General features: G+C 35.7%; 1 protein-coding gene across 4 annotated transcripts in view; it reads left to right on the top strand.

Moving 5' to 3' along the window:
• The window catches only part of UBE2E3 (ubiquitin conjugating enzyme E2 E3), a 93,009-nt gene extending 78,130 nt beyond the window's left edge, over window positions 1-14,879 (top strand). For all 4 annotated transcript variants that reach the window (XM_023259524.2, XM_023259523.2, XM_006935393.5 and 1 more), the window contains exons 4-6: window positions 8,616-8,748; window positions 12,105-12,252; window positions 14,241-14,879. In XM_023259524.2, coding sequence (XP_023115292.1) covers window positions 8,616-8,748; window positions 12,105-12,252; window positions 14,241-14,338 — 379 coding nt within the window. In that variant the 3' untranslated portion in view covers window positions 14,339-14,879. The remainder of the gene's footprint in view (window positions 1-8,615; window positions 8,749-12,104; window positions 12,253-14,240) is intronic.
• The last annotated feature ends 766 nt before the right edge of the window (window positions 14,880-15,645 follow it).

The following is a 15,645-nucleotide window of genomic DNA, read 5'->3' on the forward strand; positions in this document are numbered from 1 at the left end:
CCACATGCACAGCCTCCCCACTACCGTTCCACAGTGACATGTTTCTTACAGTTGATGAACCTATATTTGCTGCATCATTAATCAAAGTTGATAGTTTGTGTTAGGTTTCACTTCTTGGTGTTCTTCGTTCTATGGGTTTTGACAAATGTGTAATGACCATTGTAGTATCATGGTATCATAGTTATATTGTCCTAAAGATCTCTGCTCTGCCTGTTCATCCTTCCCTCCCCACTAAGCCCTAGCAAGCACTGATCTTTTTACTGTCTTTATAGTTTTGCCTTTTCCAGGGTGTCATATAGTTGGCAAACATACATTACGTCCTTTTCACATTGGCTTCTTCCACTTAGTAATATGCATTTAAGTTTTCTTCATGTCTTTTTATGGCTTGATAGTTCATTTCTTTGGAGCCTTGGATGATGCTGCATCATCTGGATGAACCACAATTTATCCATTCACCTTGTTGGGTCGTTATGAATAAAGCTACTGTAAACATCTGTGTGCAGGTATTGTGTGGACCTAAGTTTTCAATTCATTAAACACCAAGGAACACAATTGCTGGATTGTATAGTAAGAATATGTTTTTCAGAAACTGTCAAACTGTCTGCCAAAATGGCGGTTTTGCAAAATGCAAAATGGCCATTTTGCATTTCTACCATCAGTGAATGAGAGTTCCTGTTGTTCCACATCCTTGCTAGGAATATATTGTTGTCAGTGTTTTAGATTTGGGCCATTCTAATAGGTATATAGTGTTACCTCATTGTTGGTTTAATTTGCAGTTCTCTCATGACATGTATCTAACACCATAGATTAGGTGGCTTTTTTTTTAAGTTATTTATTTTGAAAGAGAGAGCAGGGTAGGGGCAGAGGGAGAGGGAGAGACAATCCCAAGCAGACTCCATGCTCAGTGCAGAGCCCAACACGGAGATCCATGTCACAAACTAAAATTTCGACATGAGCCGAAATCAAGAGTCAGATGCCTAAGTGACTGAGTCACCCAGGTGCTCCTAGACTGGGTGGATTATAAGAACAGAAATTTATTTCTTAACATTCTGGAGGCTGGGAAGTCCAAAATTTGGTGTCTGGTGAGTACCTGCTTCCAGATGCATAGATAGTGTCTTGTTGTGTCCTTCCATAGCATAAGGGGCAAGGGAGCTCTGGGGTTCTAATTTCATTTAAGAAGGGCACATGCTCATAACCTAATAACTTCTTGATAGCCTCCCTCCTAATACCAACACTGAAGGTTAGGATTTCAACCTGACTTTTGATGATACACAAACATTCAGTCCATAACAACATACGATATTGAACATCTTTTCATAAATTCATTTGCCATCTGTGTATCTCCTTTGGTGAAGGGTCTGTGGAGGTCTTTTGCCCATTTTTTAATTGTGTTATTCATTTTTTTATTGTTGAGTTTTAGGAGTTCTTTGTATATCTTGGATAACAGTCTTTTATCAGATGTGTCTTTAGCATATATTTTTCCCCCAGTTTTTGGCTTCTATTTTCATTCTCTTGACATTGTCTTTTGCAGTGCAGAAGGTTTTAACTTTAATGAAGTCCCAACTTTCAGTTATTTCTTTCATGGATTGTGCCTTTGCTGTTGTCTCTAAAAAGATATTGCCACACCTAAAGTTACCAAGGTTTTTTCCCATGTTATTTTCTAGGAGTTTTTATAGTTTTGCATTTTAGAGTAATTCCTTGATCCATTTTGAGTTAATGTTTGTGAAGGATATAAGGTCTGTGTCTAAATTTTATTTTTTTTTACCTGTGGATGTCCAGTTGTTCTAGCACCATTTTTTTGAGGAGACTGTCTTTATCTTAGCTCCATTCTATTTCCTTTGTCAGAGGTCACTTGACTCTATGTGGGTCTATTTCTGGGCTCTCTCTTCTCTTCTATTGATCTGTTTTTCTGTTCTTTTGTCAATACCACATTGACTTGATTACTGTTGCTTTTATAGTAAGTCTTGAAGTTGGGTAGTGTCTGACATGGTTCTCTTTCAGGATTGTGTCAGCTCTTCTGTTGCCTCTCCATACATAAACTTTATAAATCAGTTTGTGGATATCCACAAAATAACTTAGGGGGATTTTGAGTAGGATTGGATTGATCACATAGGTCAAGTTGGGAAGAACTGACATCTTGACATTTGAGTCTTCTTATGCATGAACATAGAGTATCTCTCCTTGTATTTAGTTCCTTTTTAGTTTTATTTATATTTTTAATAGATTTCAGTGAGGGTGGATAAGTCGTTATGCCAATATGGCGTCTTTAATTCAAGGTCTTTCATTATGTAACCCATGCTTCAGTAGAAACTTTGTATTAGTAAGATTTTTTTTTCATTTTAAATGCATCCTGCACGCATAGAAATGTTCATTTTAGCATTTTAATTATTTAAAATGGAACATTTCACCGTTACACCACAGTTTTCATAGTTCTGTCAAGTCTTGGCTTAAGTCATTGTTATGTCCTTTTCTCTTTGAATTAGTTCAGCTCAAGGTAGAACTTCCTGCCTTCGGGATAGAAAGCATATGGAATCTTGGCATTTAGTTTGGTAGGGGTTAAAAGGTTGTGTGTGTGGAAAGCATTGTGTTAAAAAAATGCATTTTTGTAAAATGAGTCTATTATTAAATTGAGCATTTGAAACATTGTATTGGGAATTATTCCAGTGCTGGAAAAAGACAGTGTTAATGACCCTTGCAGTAACAGTAATTGTTGAATTAATATTCAAGCAATGAGAAAATAAATTTTGCTGAGATATCTGTCCTCATGCTGCTAATGTTTAAAATTATATCGCTTGTTAACAGTAAGAGCAGCTAGTAACAAAAATTTTAGGCTAAGTTTGTCACTCAATCTAAACTTTCTCCATGCTTTTTACTCTTGTTGTTTTGTGTAGAACGTATACTAACTTATGGGAAATACGGTATTTAAAAGGAGGGATGGATGTTTGTAGGGGGAAAAAAGCAATAGAATAAAGGTACTTCTCATTTTCGTAATAACATTTAAACAAAAAATTGAGCTCTCATTATGGAATTTAAGTCTTTTCTGTTGTTTTTTTTGGTGTTTGTGCCTAGTGAGGTGTCAGTGAACAATTTTGTTTCTGTTTTCTCATAATTTGACTCAGAACTGGAATAAATTTTACTTTGCTGTATCAGTGAAGTAAATAAATGAACCTTCTTTACGGAGGGAGGTAAGGTAGGAAAACATTCCCTTTCCCTTCATTCTCCTCCTTCTCCTTCCCCCTGCTATTAAACTTTCTCTCTGAGATCTCCCATCTCACCTTGGGCAGATCCCATAGCTGTTCAGTCACTTTGAGTTGCCAAAATACTTCTAACTTTTACGGCATAAAAGTACCATCCACTGAAAGAAGCCTAGTCTACATCTTATAACCTCATGAGCTTACATTCTGATGAGAGAGACAGTAAGATAAATAAGTAAACTATATGTTAGAGAGTGATAAATTATATGGAGAAGAAAATATGAATAATAAAATATGTGGAGATGATGTATGACTTTTTTAGATAGAGTGGCCAGGAAAGGCCTCACTGAGAAGGTGACTTTGCAATCAGGACCTGCAGAAAGTGATGAATCCAAACCATGTTGCCGTCTTGAAGAAGAACATTCTAGGCAGAGATACATCTGTGCAGAAGCCCTGAGGTGGAACTGTACATTGTGTGTTGGAGAAACAGGTTGTTAGAGCCAGTTGAACAGGGAAGAGAGAAACAGATAAGAAGGATGATGGTGATAATGGTGGCAGCAAATTATACAGTGCCTTGTAGGTCAGAAGGCTTTGATCTTAACACAGAACAAGAGGGTGGTAAGCCTTTGGAAAGTTTTGACTAGAATTACACGATCTGACTTACTTTCTGCCTGTTGCCTTGCCGGCTTGTCTTTTGCAAATAGACTACCATGGTGGGAGTAGGGCCAAAGGTGGAAGCAGAGAGGCTATTGTAACTAGCCAGGAGGGGATTCTGGTATTTTGAATCAGGGTCAGGTAGAATTTTGGGTTTGTTTTGAAGATAAAATCAATAGAATTTGCTGATATACTGGATACGAGGTAAAGCGTTGTTAAAGAAGAGGTCTTTGCTTTCGCCATGAGGAACTAGAAGAATGGAGTTGGCATTTAACTGAAATAGGGAGGATTGTAGGAGGAGTTAGAACATGAACTCATTTTGGGACATGTTAAATATGAGGCAGTTTTCAAAATTATTAGATTCAAAATATTATAAAGACTGTTTAGTAAGCATTTCAATGTGTAGTTCTGAAATTCAGCATAAAAACATAGGCTGGAGATACAGATTTGGAAATTAAGAGCCTACTGGTGCTTTTGGAAGCCATAAAATTGCATGAGATCAACAAAAGGGTAGATATGAGAAGAAAAGACAAGAGGTCCAGGAACGGAGTTCTGAAGGACTGACTCTATTTATAGATTAGGGAGATAAGGAATAGCACTAGTAGTTGAGAAGAAGGGACTAGTAGTTGAGAAGTAGTTCCTTCCGGTAGGAGGAAGACCAGTATGTTATTCTAGTAACAAAACAGAAGTTTATATCCAGTAGAAAAAAGTGATCGAATGTGTCAACATGTTGCTGGGGCAGTCAAATAAGATGAGTATTGAGAAATGAGCATTAGGTCTAGTGATGAGGTCACTGGTGACCTTTGATAAGTGCTGTTTCAGTGTAGTGATAAGGAGTAAAAAGCCTGTTAAGAGATCTTTGAGATGGGAACTGGGAGCTGGGAGGGGTAGAGTAATAGAGGTTTATTTTTTAATAAAGATTGGGGAAATGTTATCGTGATATTCTTGTGAACATCATTCCCCAGAGAGGGAAACACAAATGATCTAGAATGGCATGTGGAACTACTGGAATGTTACCCTTGTGTAAAACAGAGAGAATGGAACTAACTAGTGAAAAGGTATGAATAGCACCTGTCTTGAGATTGTCAGCATTTATCGCTCATTTTCTCCTCACCTGTGAAGCCTCAGTGGCAGACCAGAAGGCAGCCTGTAAAAAATGCTTTGCTTGAATTTGGGTGGAGCCAGTTCTTGTATCCAACACCTTCCTCCCCCCACCCCCACTAAGAATGTCTTGATTTGCAGGTGGCACCTTCTAAGAAGGCAAAGGGTGTCCTTATTCCAAATAAGGCAGCCAGCACTAGGGCTGGATTTTAGCCATTGCTTGCCTTAGGCTCAGTATTCTTGGAGCATTAAAGGAATCATACTACCATAAGCTTTGGCCTTGCCCAGTCTTCTCTAAGACAACAAGGGAAGTCACATTTAATATTCTGCTGTAATAAACATTTCCTTTGCCCTGGGACAAAACAGTATAAGTGAGAAGAAAGCAAATTTAAGAACCAATACCAGTTTGGTGTAGGAATCCCAGCTCTTACTGCCAACTGGCAGAGGGGGTTTAAGATGTACCATTTACTTTCTGTGTCTTGGTTTTTTCAAGTATAAAGAGATGGGATTGGCTTCAACCAGATTCTTTTCAGTCTGAAATTCTGTGATTCATTAAAAAGTGTAGTAACCCCGCTCCAACTTCTTTGTATTCTCTGAAGCATAACATAGTTCTACTAAGAACTAAGAAATATTACTGAGGAACTTTGTATTATGGTTTGTTTTTTAATTATTGTTTTTGTTTTTTAGTTTTTTGGATAACAGCTCCCTTTGGGTTCTTACACAAATAGATATTAGCAAAATTTGACTGGAAATTAAATTAGAAATATAATACAGCACACTGTTGAAGACAATACAGACTAGTTCACAGACTTTGTCCAAGTTCTTTCTGAGTCATTTTGTGACTGTGGGACATATGGAAAGTTGTTTAACTCTCAGAACCTTTGTTTCTCATCTAAAAATAGTAATGTACTAATAGTACCTACTTCATAGATTTGTAAGGAGAATTAAATGAGTTATGCTGTGATGCTTTGAACAATGCCTGGCTTGCAATACGGATGGAGTAAATCTTAACTAATGTTGTTGTTATTATTATTATTATTATTATTATTATGATGATGATGACTACTACTATTATTAACATTACCAGTGTGTGACATGTATAGTTTTAGAATCATTTTAGTGAAGCAGCTCTACCATAAAAGTTTCTGACACTATAATTTCATTTTATGATGATTACCTTAAGCCACCAAGGGAAAAATTAACTTGGAAAAGGAAATGCTGTTGAATCAAGTTAAACCCTTTTTTGTTTGTTTACAAAATTAGTGCTCAATATTATGTTTTTAGTTACAATGAAAATTCACTTAGGGAATATACTTGATTCTCAAATGATGACAGGACAGTGAGCCATTACTGTAATTAGTTTCAGTTGCTGTGTACACTTAAGACGTATAAAACAGTATTTATGTTAAAAAATATTTTTCCCGGGGCGCCTGGGTGGCGCAGTCGGTTAAGTGTCCGACTTCAGCCAGGTCACGATCTCGCGGTCGGTGAGTTCGAGCCCCGCGTCGGGCTCTGGGCTGATGGCTCAGAGCCAGGAGCCTGTTTCTGATTCTGTGTCTCCCTCTCTCTGCCCCTCCCCCATTCATGCTCTGTCTCTCTCTGTCCCCAAAATAAATAAACGTTGAAAAAAAAATTAAAAAAAAATTTTTTCCCTAAATGGGCCAAAATAGTGAGATTTTATTGTTCATGCACCTGCCTTAAATATAGGTTTTTAAAGCATGCTGCAAATATTTTGATTATACCATCAAGTTTTCTACATCCTTTCTGTATGGACTATTTTTTAGAGCATAGGTTTGATTTGATAGCATCACTTACCTGATGTTTACAGTTCAGTTTGTTTTACAGAATTAATAATACACAGTATTTTGACTATACCTGAAAGTCCTATTATAATTAATACAATAGGTTGATTATCAAGTGGTTGATTTATCAGTGCTGGTTTACCCTTATTTTAAATCAAACATGCAGATCATTTATAAACTAATAGGTCAGTTTAAAAGAAGAAATGCCCTAGATGTATTGTACATTAGTTCAAAAAGTCAAGATAATTTATGATGTAAAGGTTAGGGGAAAATGGAAGTCTATAAGGTAAATTTGAAGAGAATTTAAGGAATATTGGGTATGCCTTACCAGCAAATAATTGTGAGTTTAGATTTTATTTGAATTATCTTTCTTGTTTGTATTTTATAAATGAAATGATGTTGTTGAGCATAATGCAGTGTACCTGGGAATTAGTAGCATCGAGCATTCAGACTTTGCTTTTTTTAACATTCCCTAAATGTGGGACTAAAAGGAACCAGGGCTTCTTGAGGAAATGGCTGATTCCAAGCCTGGGATCCTGGAACAGTTTTGTTCCGTGTTATGCTGTGAAAGTAAGGAAGTATTTATAAAAATACAGCAACTTCTCACAAGAATAGAGGGGCCATTTTGAAGGGGCACCCACTAGCCAAATTTGGGATAATTTGAGCATCAAAACAATTAAAGGCAGTAATGAATTATATAAATCATTAAGAAAAAAAAAAAGAGAATCCATGAGACCATGTGAATAATACACACATTCATACAAACGGGAGAAGAGAGGAATCAAGGGCCAGCTGGTAAATGTAGAGTAAATGCTGAAGTTGGAAAATTATGATTTTTATCACCATCATAGTAAAGTTTAGTTCAGTCAAGAATCACAAATGGATGTTAAATGTAGGGGAGAAATTTGGTTGAAGAGCAAAGGTTGCTTATTGTAGGAAAAAGATAGTAAGTAAGCAGTAGGAAAATCAGATATCACTTGAGCCAGGTAATGAAAATTAACAACACCGGTTAGGGACAGGTGACCGAATACCTTGGTACTCTGAGAACACATCACTTCTGCACTGTTGTCGCCAGGAATGCCCTGTCTGCATCTAACCATGAAACATCAGATAACTCCAAAAAGATGAGCATGCTATTGAAAGCAGTAGGAGATGATGGGGAAGGAGGATGACTGTATTCATTAACAAAAATGTTAATGTTATGAAAGTCAAGGCCAAAAAGTTCCATGTTAAAGGAAATTAAAGACACAGGCCATAGATGATCTTAAGAGTAGATTCTGTATCTGGACAAGAATTAAATTTTTTTAAAAGGCATTATTATTGGGTCATTTGACAACATTATTTTGCAGGTAATTGGTTAAAGTGTTTTTTGTTTTTTTTTTTAATTTACAGAAATTGTGGCTGTACTCTGATTATATTGGAGGGCAATATAGGAAATGTGAAAACTTAAGTATTTATGAGGAAAGGGCCAGATGCATTCAGCTTACTCTCAAATAGCTCAGAAAAAAAAGCCTTGGGTGTCAGTGTGTATGTGCACATACATACATACAGAGAGACGGAAACAGAGAGGGTGTGGGAGGGAGGGAGAAGATGAAAAAGCTAGTGGGGTACAATGCTAACAGGTAGTTTCTGGGTTAAGTTATACAGGTGATCTTTGGTTTTGCAGTTTTTCTGGAAATTTGAAATGTTTGCAAATAAGTTTATACATATATGTATACACACATTGGGACTTAATTCTTTTACTTTTCATATTTATCGCTTATTGCTCTAGGTTGCTAATTTACCTTTAATACTTAATTGGTTTAAGATGTTAACATTTATTGCTTATAGATATACACATTGATTTTTCATTTCTTTTAAATAGTGCTGGGCCTAAAGGAGATAACATTTATGAATGGAGATCGACTATACTTGGTCCACCAGGTTCTGTATATGAAGGTGGTGTGTTTTTTCTGGATATCACTTTTTCATCCGATTATCCATTTAAGCCACCAAAGGTAAGAACCTACAAGTCCATTCTTTAATCTTTAGCCTTCTCTAAAATTCTGGAGGTTAAATATGTACTGATGTAATCATTTTCATGGCATTGCTTTTCATGAATTGATATGGAAACTCTTATAACCAAGAATTTTGAAACTGACAGAAATTGCTTTCTGCCTTATACAGATAACTTTATAGTCAGCAGAAAGAGTTTGTTAATTGTAAATAAAAATATGCCACTTTGCACACCAATAAAGGAGATAAATTTTAGATTTATGTTATAAGGGAAAATATCCTAAGAAGCTTCCTGGAGATACCTGTCGGGATTAAAAGTAAAGCTGTTTGACAACTTGCAGAAATAAGAAGTAAGTTGAATTTTGTGCTCAATACCATCTCTTCACAGCAAAACTAGAAAACCACAGCAAAGAAGAAGGAAACTATTATTCAAAAAGCTTGCTTTGTGCCCTCTGTAGGTAGGATGTAGTAATGAGAATGAGGGTGGGCTGGGTGGCTTAAGCCTTAGTTGTCTCTCAGTATGAATTTAGATGGGTAACACAAGGGTTGAGTTGTGCCTTGGCAATTATTTTTCAAGTCTTAAATATAACAGTTACCTGAATGGTTTCCTCCTCTTCTCATTATAAAATGGTCAAGCCAGCAGGTAAAAACTGCCAATATTAAGCCTGAACATAATTATGGTCTAGTTACAGAGACTTCTGACATGTCAGGGAAAAGTATATTGTTATCAGGCCTTTAACTATGATGAAATGTTTTTCTTTTCAACATAGTTTCTTATGTCCCCTACACTATTTAAAACACATGTAGCAATTTAATGCTTGTGTGCACATGCATGCTTGGTGAGGGTGGGAGAAGAGAGAGAGTAAAAATTAAGGATTTTTTTTTTTAAACCCAGGGTTATTTCTCCATTATCTAATAACGTAACAACAGTTCCACCTAGTGGTATCTACCTCAAAGTACAGACACCAAGGTTCCCTATCACCTAGAGGTATTTGCTGTCTACTGGAATTACCAGTGTTTTGAATACTATACTATCTCACCTGAATTTAAGATCTGTAAATGATTGTCTTATTTAATGTTCCCAAGTATGTAGAGTATGTCTTGCTAGATCAAATAAAGGAACAAAGCCCCCATGTTAATAATACTACAAATTGTATTCACATTCAGAATGATACATGTTAAATGCTGGTATATCATTAACTGCTCAATTTGCATTCAGTGGTTAAGTTTTCTGTATTACAGAAAACAAAACCTTAGCAAAATAGCTCATGGCTGTATTTATAAATAGTGATACTTCTACATGCCTCATTTTTCTTGAAATTGGTTTTTATATGGTAGCAAAATTAGCAGAAAAAAGTTTGCAAGGTTTATTTTCTACAAAACTATATTTGTATATCAGGGAAAGGAAAAGAGTTCTATTTTTCTTTTTCTAACAGGTTTCAAACTATAGTTCTGTATATGATTTATCAATTGTTTTGGTTAATATAGTGGTAATGTTTTATTTTAGCATGTTACTTTTTTTTGCTGAAGTCTCAGTATTTTAATTTTCTAACCTTTCCATGTTGATTCATTTTTCTTGCCTGAGATATCTTACACAGTATTATGAAGCATTATTTGGATCTGTAGTTGGACAAGTGAAAAAGAAATAATACCTCTGCTCTTATCTTGGTGTTAGGTACATTATTTCTATACAGTTCTGATTATTTTTGAAATTCAGATAAAGTATTGAACTTCTACGGAATAGTACAAGTTTAATTATCTTCTGTTCATTGATTATTAATAGCTGAAAGGATTCAAAGTTATTTATTGCATCATGTTTGTAAACTACACATATCTATTGAGTAGTCAGCTGTCAATGATCTAAACATATTATTCCCATATTCTAGAACAGAATTGTCTGATAGAAATACAATGCAAGCTACATGTGTAGTTTTAAATACTCGACAAGCTGCATTAAAAAAGATAGAGGGACGCCTGGGTTGCTCAGTTGATTGAGCATCTGACTCTTTGTTTTGGCTCAGGTCATAGTCCCACGGTCCCGGGGTCCCAGGATCCTGGGATTGGGCCCTGCTGAGCCATGCTCATTGTGGAGCCTGCTTAAGATACTCTCTCCCTCCCTCTGCCCCTCTTCCCTGCTCACGCTCCAAAATTTAAAAAAAAAAAAAAAAAAAAAAAAAAAGTAGAGAGAGAGTGAAATTAATCTTAATAACATTTAACCCAGTATACCAAAGATACTGTCATTTGAACATGAAATCAATGTAAGAGTATTGTTAATGCGATGTTTTACATTCTCTCTTTGGTACTGTCTTTGAAATCCGATCTGGTATATATTGTACATTTTTAGCCCACTTCAACTAGCCCACATTTTAAGATCCATATAACTAGTATGTGTACTTTATTAGACAGGTTCTAGAAGTACAGTCTCTTCCTTCTCCCTTACTAGACCACTGCTGTCTTTCTTGTTTTTAATTAATTATGCACCATTATCAGAAATACACTTTTGAGGGCTTTTAATATTTTCTTTCTAGACTCCATGTGGGTGATCATAGTACGCTGCTAGTTCTAAGACATCAGGAACTGTTTTGTTTTGTTTTTCTCTGCAACTCCAAATTAAGAATTAACCACCCTGTTAATGTTTGTGACTGTTTTTGAAACTTGCCAGTATTTATTCCTATGATTTATTCTCTTTTTTCATATATCTCTGAGATATATTAGTTTCCTTTATTCAGTACCTTAAGTACCTTGCTTGTTTTATTTTATTCTCTTAGTCTAATAAGACATTGAACTAGCTGGAGAAATGAAAAGCTGAAAAATAGACTGGGGATTTCATCAGCCTTTCTTTAAATCTTTGTCCAGTATTTTCTGATACATGACAGGATATTAGCAGAGTTGATACTTATCTTTCCTACTAAGAAACTGATGTAACTTTTGTCTTGTGAAAAAAAAAATTCTTCACCAGTTCTTCTTTCCTTTGGCAGTAAAACACTTCTCACTTGCCATGTTTAAACAGAGGGCTGTATGTGCACGTGTGTACATGTATGTGTATATGGCACATATATGGTCATAGGTACCTATAATTATTGTATCATTCATTTAGAGAAAACCATCCAAATCAGCTACTCACTTTGGTGTGAAATCAAGAAAGTTCCTGTTCTACTGGGTAAAAGAAATGTCTTTGAACTAAATTAAATAAATAGAAACCATTTACTTTTGATATTACTTCCACCTAGTGTTTAATTAGCTCTTCAGTCAAATTATTTTCTATTTAGTATCTGTGTTACCCTTCACTTTTGTTGGTGAGAGTTTTAGTTGGTAATAAAGCATTCATTTTCTTTGTTTTTAATGGAACTGTCCTTAGGTTACTTTCCGCACCAGAATCTATCACTGCAACATCAACAGTCAGGGAGTCATCTGTCTGGACATCCTTAAAGACAACTGGAGTCCTGCTTTGACTATTTCAAAGGTTTTGCTGTCGATTTGTTCGCTTTTGACAGATTGCAACCCTGGTAAGCAAATCTTTATTAACACATACAGTGAGGCTACAAAAACCAACGAGTTTTCTTGGTTACCTTAACTGAGTTGAGAAAGTAAGTGCTACTGGTGGAAAGATCAGCCTAAAGCATTTTGCAAGGAAATGATCAATGCCATTTCAGTTAGATAGACCAGAAGTTTCACAATAACTTTCTTGAGTTCATTAATGGCGTGCTACCTATAGTTACTTTCTTTCTGTCCTTGATGGACTTTTTCTGAATTAATGTAGCTCTACAGATCATATTTGCCAGGAGTAAAATAATGACTCGGACACCAGTGCATCCTTTCCTTGCTCCTTCCATGCTGCCATGTGCTTTAAAAGCTACCGATGAGTAATGAAGAGCTTCTTGTTCTCCCTTCTTGGCTTACAGTTGGTTGTTTTAGGTGTAGTAATAGTGGATATTAAAATGATAGTTGATGAGAGAGTTGGACTAGGATTATGATTATAGAAATGCAAAGTCATTAATACATAATCCATAACATTTTTAAGAAATGCATAGGGGTGCCTGGGTGGCTCAGTCCGTTGAGCGTCCCACTTCGGCTCAGGTTATGATCTCACGGTCTGTGAGTTTGAGCCCCATGTCGGGCTCTGTGCTGACAACTCAGATCCTGGAGCCTGCTTCAGGTTCTGTGTCTCCCTCTCTCTCTGACCCTCCCCCATTCATGCTCTGTCTCTCTCTGTCTCAAAAATAAATAAACATTAAAAAAAAAAAAAAGGAAAGGCATAATTGCCATGCATTAACATGTGTAGTTGACTTGAGAAAGTGACGTTTAATCCTGAGATCTTGCGTATGTTATCTGTCTAACTAAGTGGTCATTTTTAAAGAAGTAGAATTACTCTTTCTAAATATTGGGCTAATCAAAGGCTTTTACTGTTGTCTGAAACCCAACAGTTATACATATGCCAAAGGTAGAAAAACAGGATTAAAAAGAGTAAGGCAGCTCTAAATGAGCTGATACAGAAAGCTTTCTAAGATATATTAAGTGGAAGAGCAAGGCACCGAAGAAAAGTACGTATGCATAACAGTCCTGTTCTAAATGCGTGTACGTGTGCATACTGTCCCTGAATAGAGATGCTGTTAGCAGGTGACATCGTTTGCTAGGTAGAGAAGCTTCTTGAGTAATTGGGAGTCGGGAGGGAAGAGGGCTTTACTTTTCACTGGCTTTCTTTTGGTGCACTTCAAATATTATGCTGTGTGTACATATTTACCTTTTTGAAAAACAAATTCAGAGTAGAAGTTTACAGTTCAGATTCAGTTTTTAGTTTAGAATTCTGTTTAAAACAAAATGACAAGTTTTTAAATGGAGATAAGGATAAGGATTTGAATCCTACTATTGCAGAATGAAGGAAACATTCTGAGTAGCACTGTGTTACAAGATTTGAGTTTTTATTTAAGAATTACATTGAAAAAAATTTTTTAATGTTTATTTTTTGAGAGAGAGGGAGTGAGTGAGTGGGGGAAGGACAGAGAGAGAGGGAGACACAGAATCTGAAGCAGGCTCCAGGTTTCAAGCTGTCAGCACGGAGCCTGATGCGGGGCTTGAATTTATGAACCACGAGATCATGACCTGAGCTGAAGTTGGATGCTTAACCCAGGCGTCCCTATAAATTTCATTTTTAAATATCCATAAGAAGGTAGAAATATAATCATCTTAGCATTACTGAATAAAATGCCAAGAGTGAAAAATGGTTTTTATATTTTATTAAAGGCATACATTTAAAATCAAATTTAGTAACTTAACATGCATTATTTTTAGTTAAAAGGGCTTTTTTAATTTGAATATTAAAATATACAGCTGATTATGTGATGTTAGGTATTTTAATTTTGAAAATTTAGCCATTATATATCTGTCGAGGTGCTGCCTTGAAAATTAGTGTTTTGATTTAATCGACTCTTAAAACTGTGACATTAAGACTCCATATAATATAATATATCTTTTAATGTTCTTTCTACTTTTTCAGCGGATCCTTTGGTTGGAAGCATAGCCACTCAGTATTTGACCAACAGAGCAGAACATGACAGGATAGCCAGACAGTGGACCAAGAGATACGCCACATAATTCACATAATTTGTATGCAGTGTGAAGGAGCAGAGGGCCTCTTCTCACTGTGCTGCAAATCTTTATAGCCTTTACAATACGGACTTCTGTGTATATGTTATACTGATTCTACTCTCTGCTTTTATCCTTTGGAGACTGGGAGCCTCCCCAAAAAGGTAAATGCTATCAAGAGTAGAACTTTGTAGCTGTAGATTAGTTATGTTTAAAACGCCTACTTGCAAGTCTTGCTTCTTTGGGATATCAAAATGTATTTTGTGATGTACTAAGGATACTGGTCCTGAAGTCTACCAAATATTATAGTGCATTTTAGCCTAATTCATTATCTGTATGAAGTTATAAAAGTAGCCGTAGATGACTAGGAATTACGTCATTTGTATTAAACCCAGATCTATTTCTGAGTATGTGGTTCATGCTGTTGTGAAAAATGTTTTACCTTTTACCTTTGTCAGTTTGTAATGAGAGGATTTCCTTTTACCCTTTGTAGCTCAGAGAGCACCTGATGTATCATCTCAAACACAATAAACATGCTCCTGAAGGCATAGTTTCCTGTCGTAATATTTTAAGTCAATCTTGTTAGAAGGTGTGTCTGAGATGATTGTTGATGAAATAAAAATGCGGATATGAAGATTGACTACTAAGGACCAGTACAAATAAATGAATTGTTAAATTGAAAACATTTGAAATCTTGTTAAATGTGTAGAGTTTTTTTTTCCCTTTAAGTACCGATAAGAGAATATAATGAGCTTAAAGATGCAACACTGGGTTTTAAACCATTGATCTCAAAACACATGAAGCTCTACTTTGATAAGACCATATTTGAGCACAAGATAATATGAAATCCTGCCTCAGGAATCTGGTATTATCTTATAGAACATTTTGTTTCCAAATTGGTGATTAACATCCACTGTTGGACAATATTGTCAAATAACTTTAATCTGATACTGCTTCTGTGTCGGTGTATTTTTTACTTCACTTACAATCCTGTCTAGCTTTTTTGTGGTGTATGGTGTGCATTACCATTCTTTTTGTGGCCCTTAGCCAGCAGATAGAATTAGAGGCAGAGTTGAACATAGAGACCATTGTCTGCCCTGAAGGTGGACTAGAACTCTGGATTAGTGTGCAGATGCAGCATTATTTCTCAATTGGAAAAAAGAAAACCAAACCAATTTTAAGGGTTTTACAGATCATATAAATTCCTTCTTTTTGGTTACAATTATTAAATGTTAGATTTCTTATAGGAGTTAATTACTTTGCAATATTCAAGTTTGGTAAATAGTATAGATGTGCCTTTTTTATTTTTTTTAATT

This window comes from Felis catus, chromosome C1, assembly GCF_018350175.1.
Source record: "Felis catus isolate Fca126 chromosome C1, F.catus_Fca126_mat1.0, whole genome shotgun sequence".
NCBI classification, from domain to species: Eukaryota; Metazoa; Chordata; class Mammalia; order Carnivora; family Felidae; genus Felis; species Felis catus.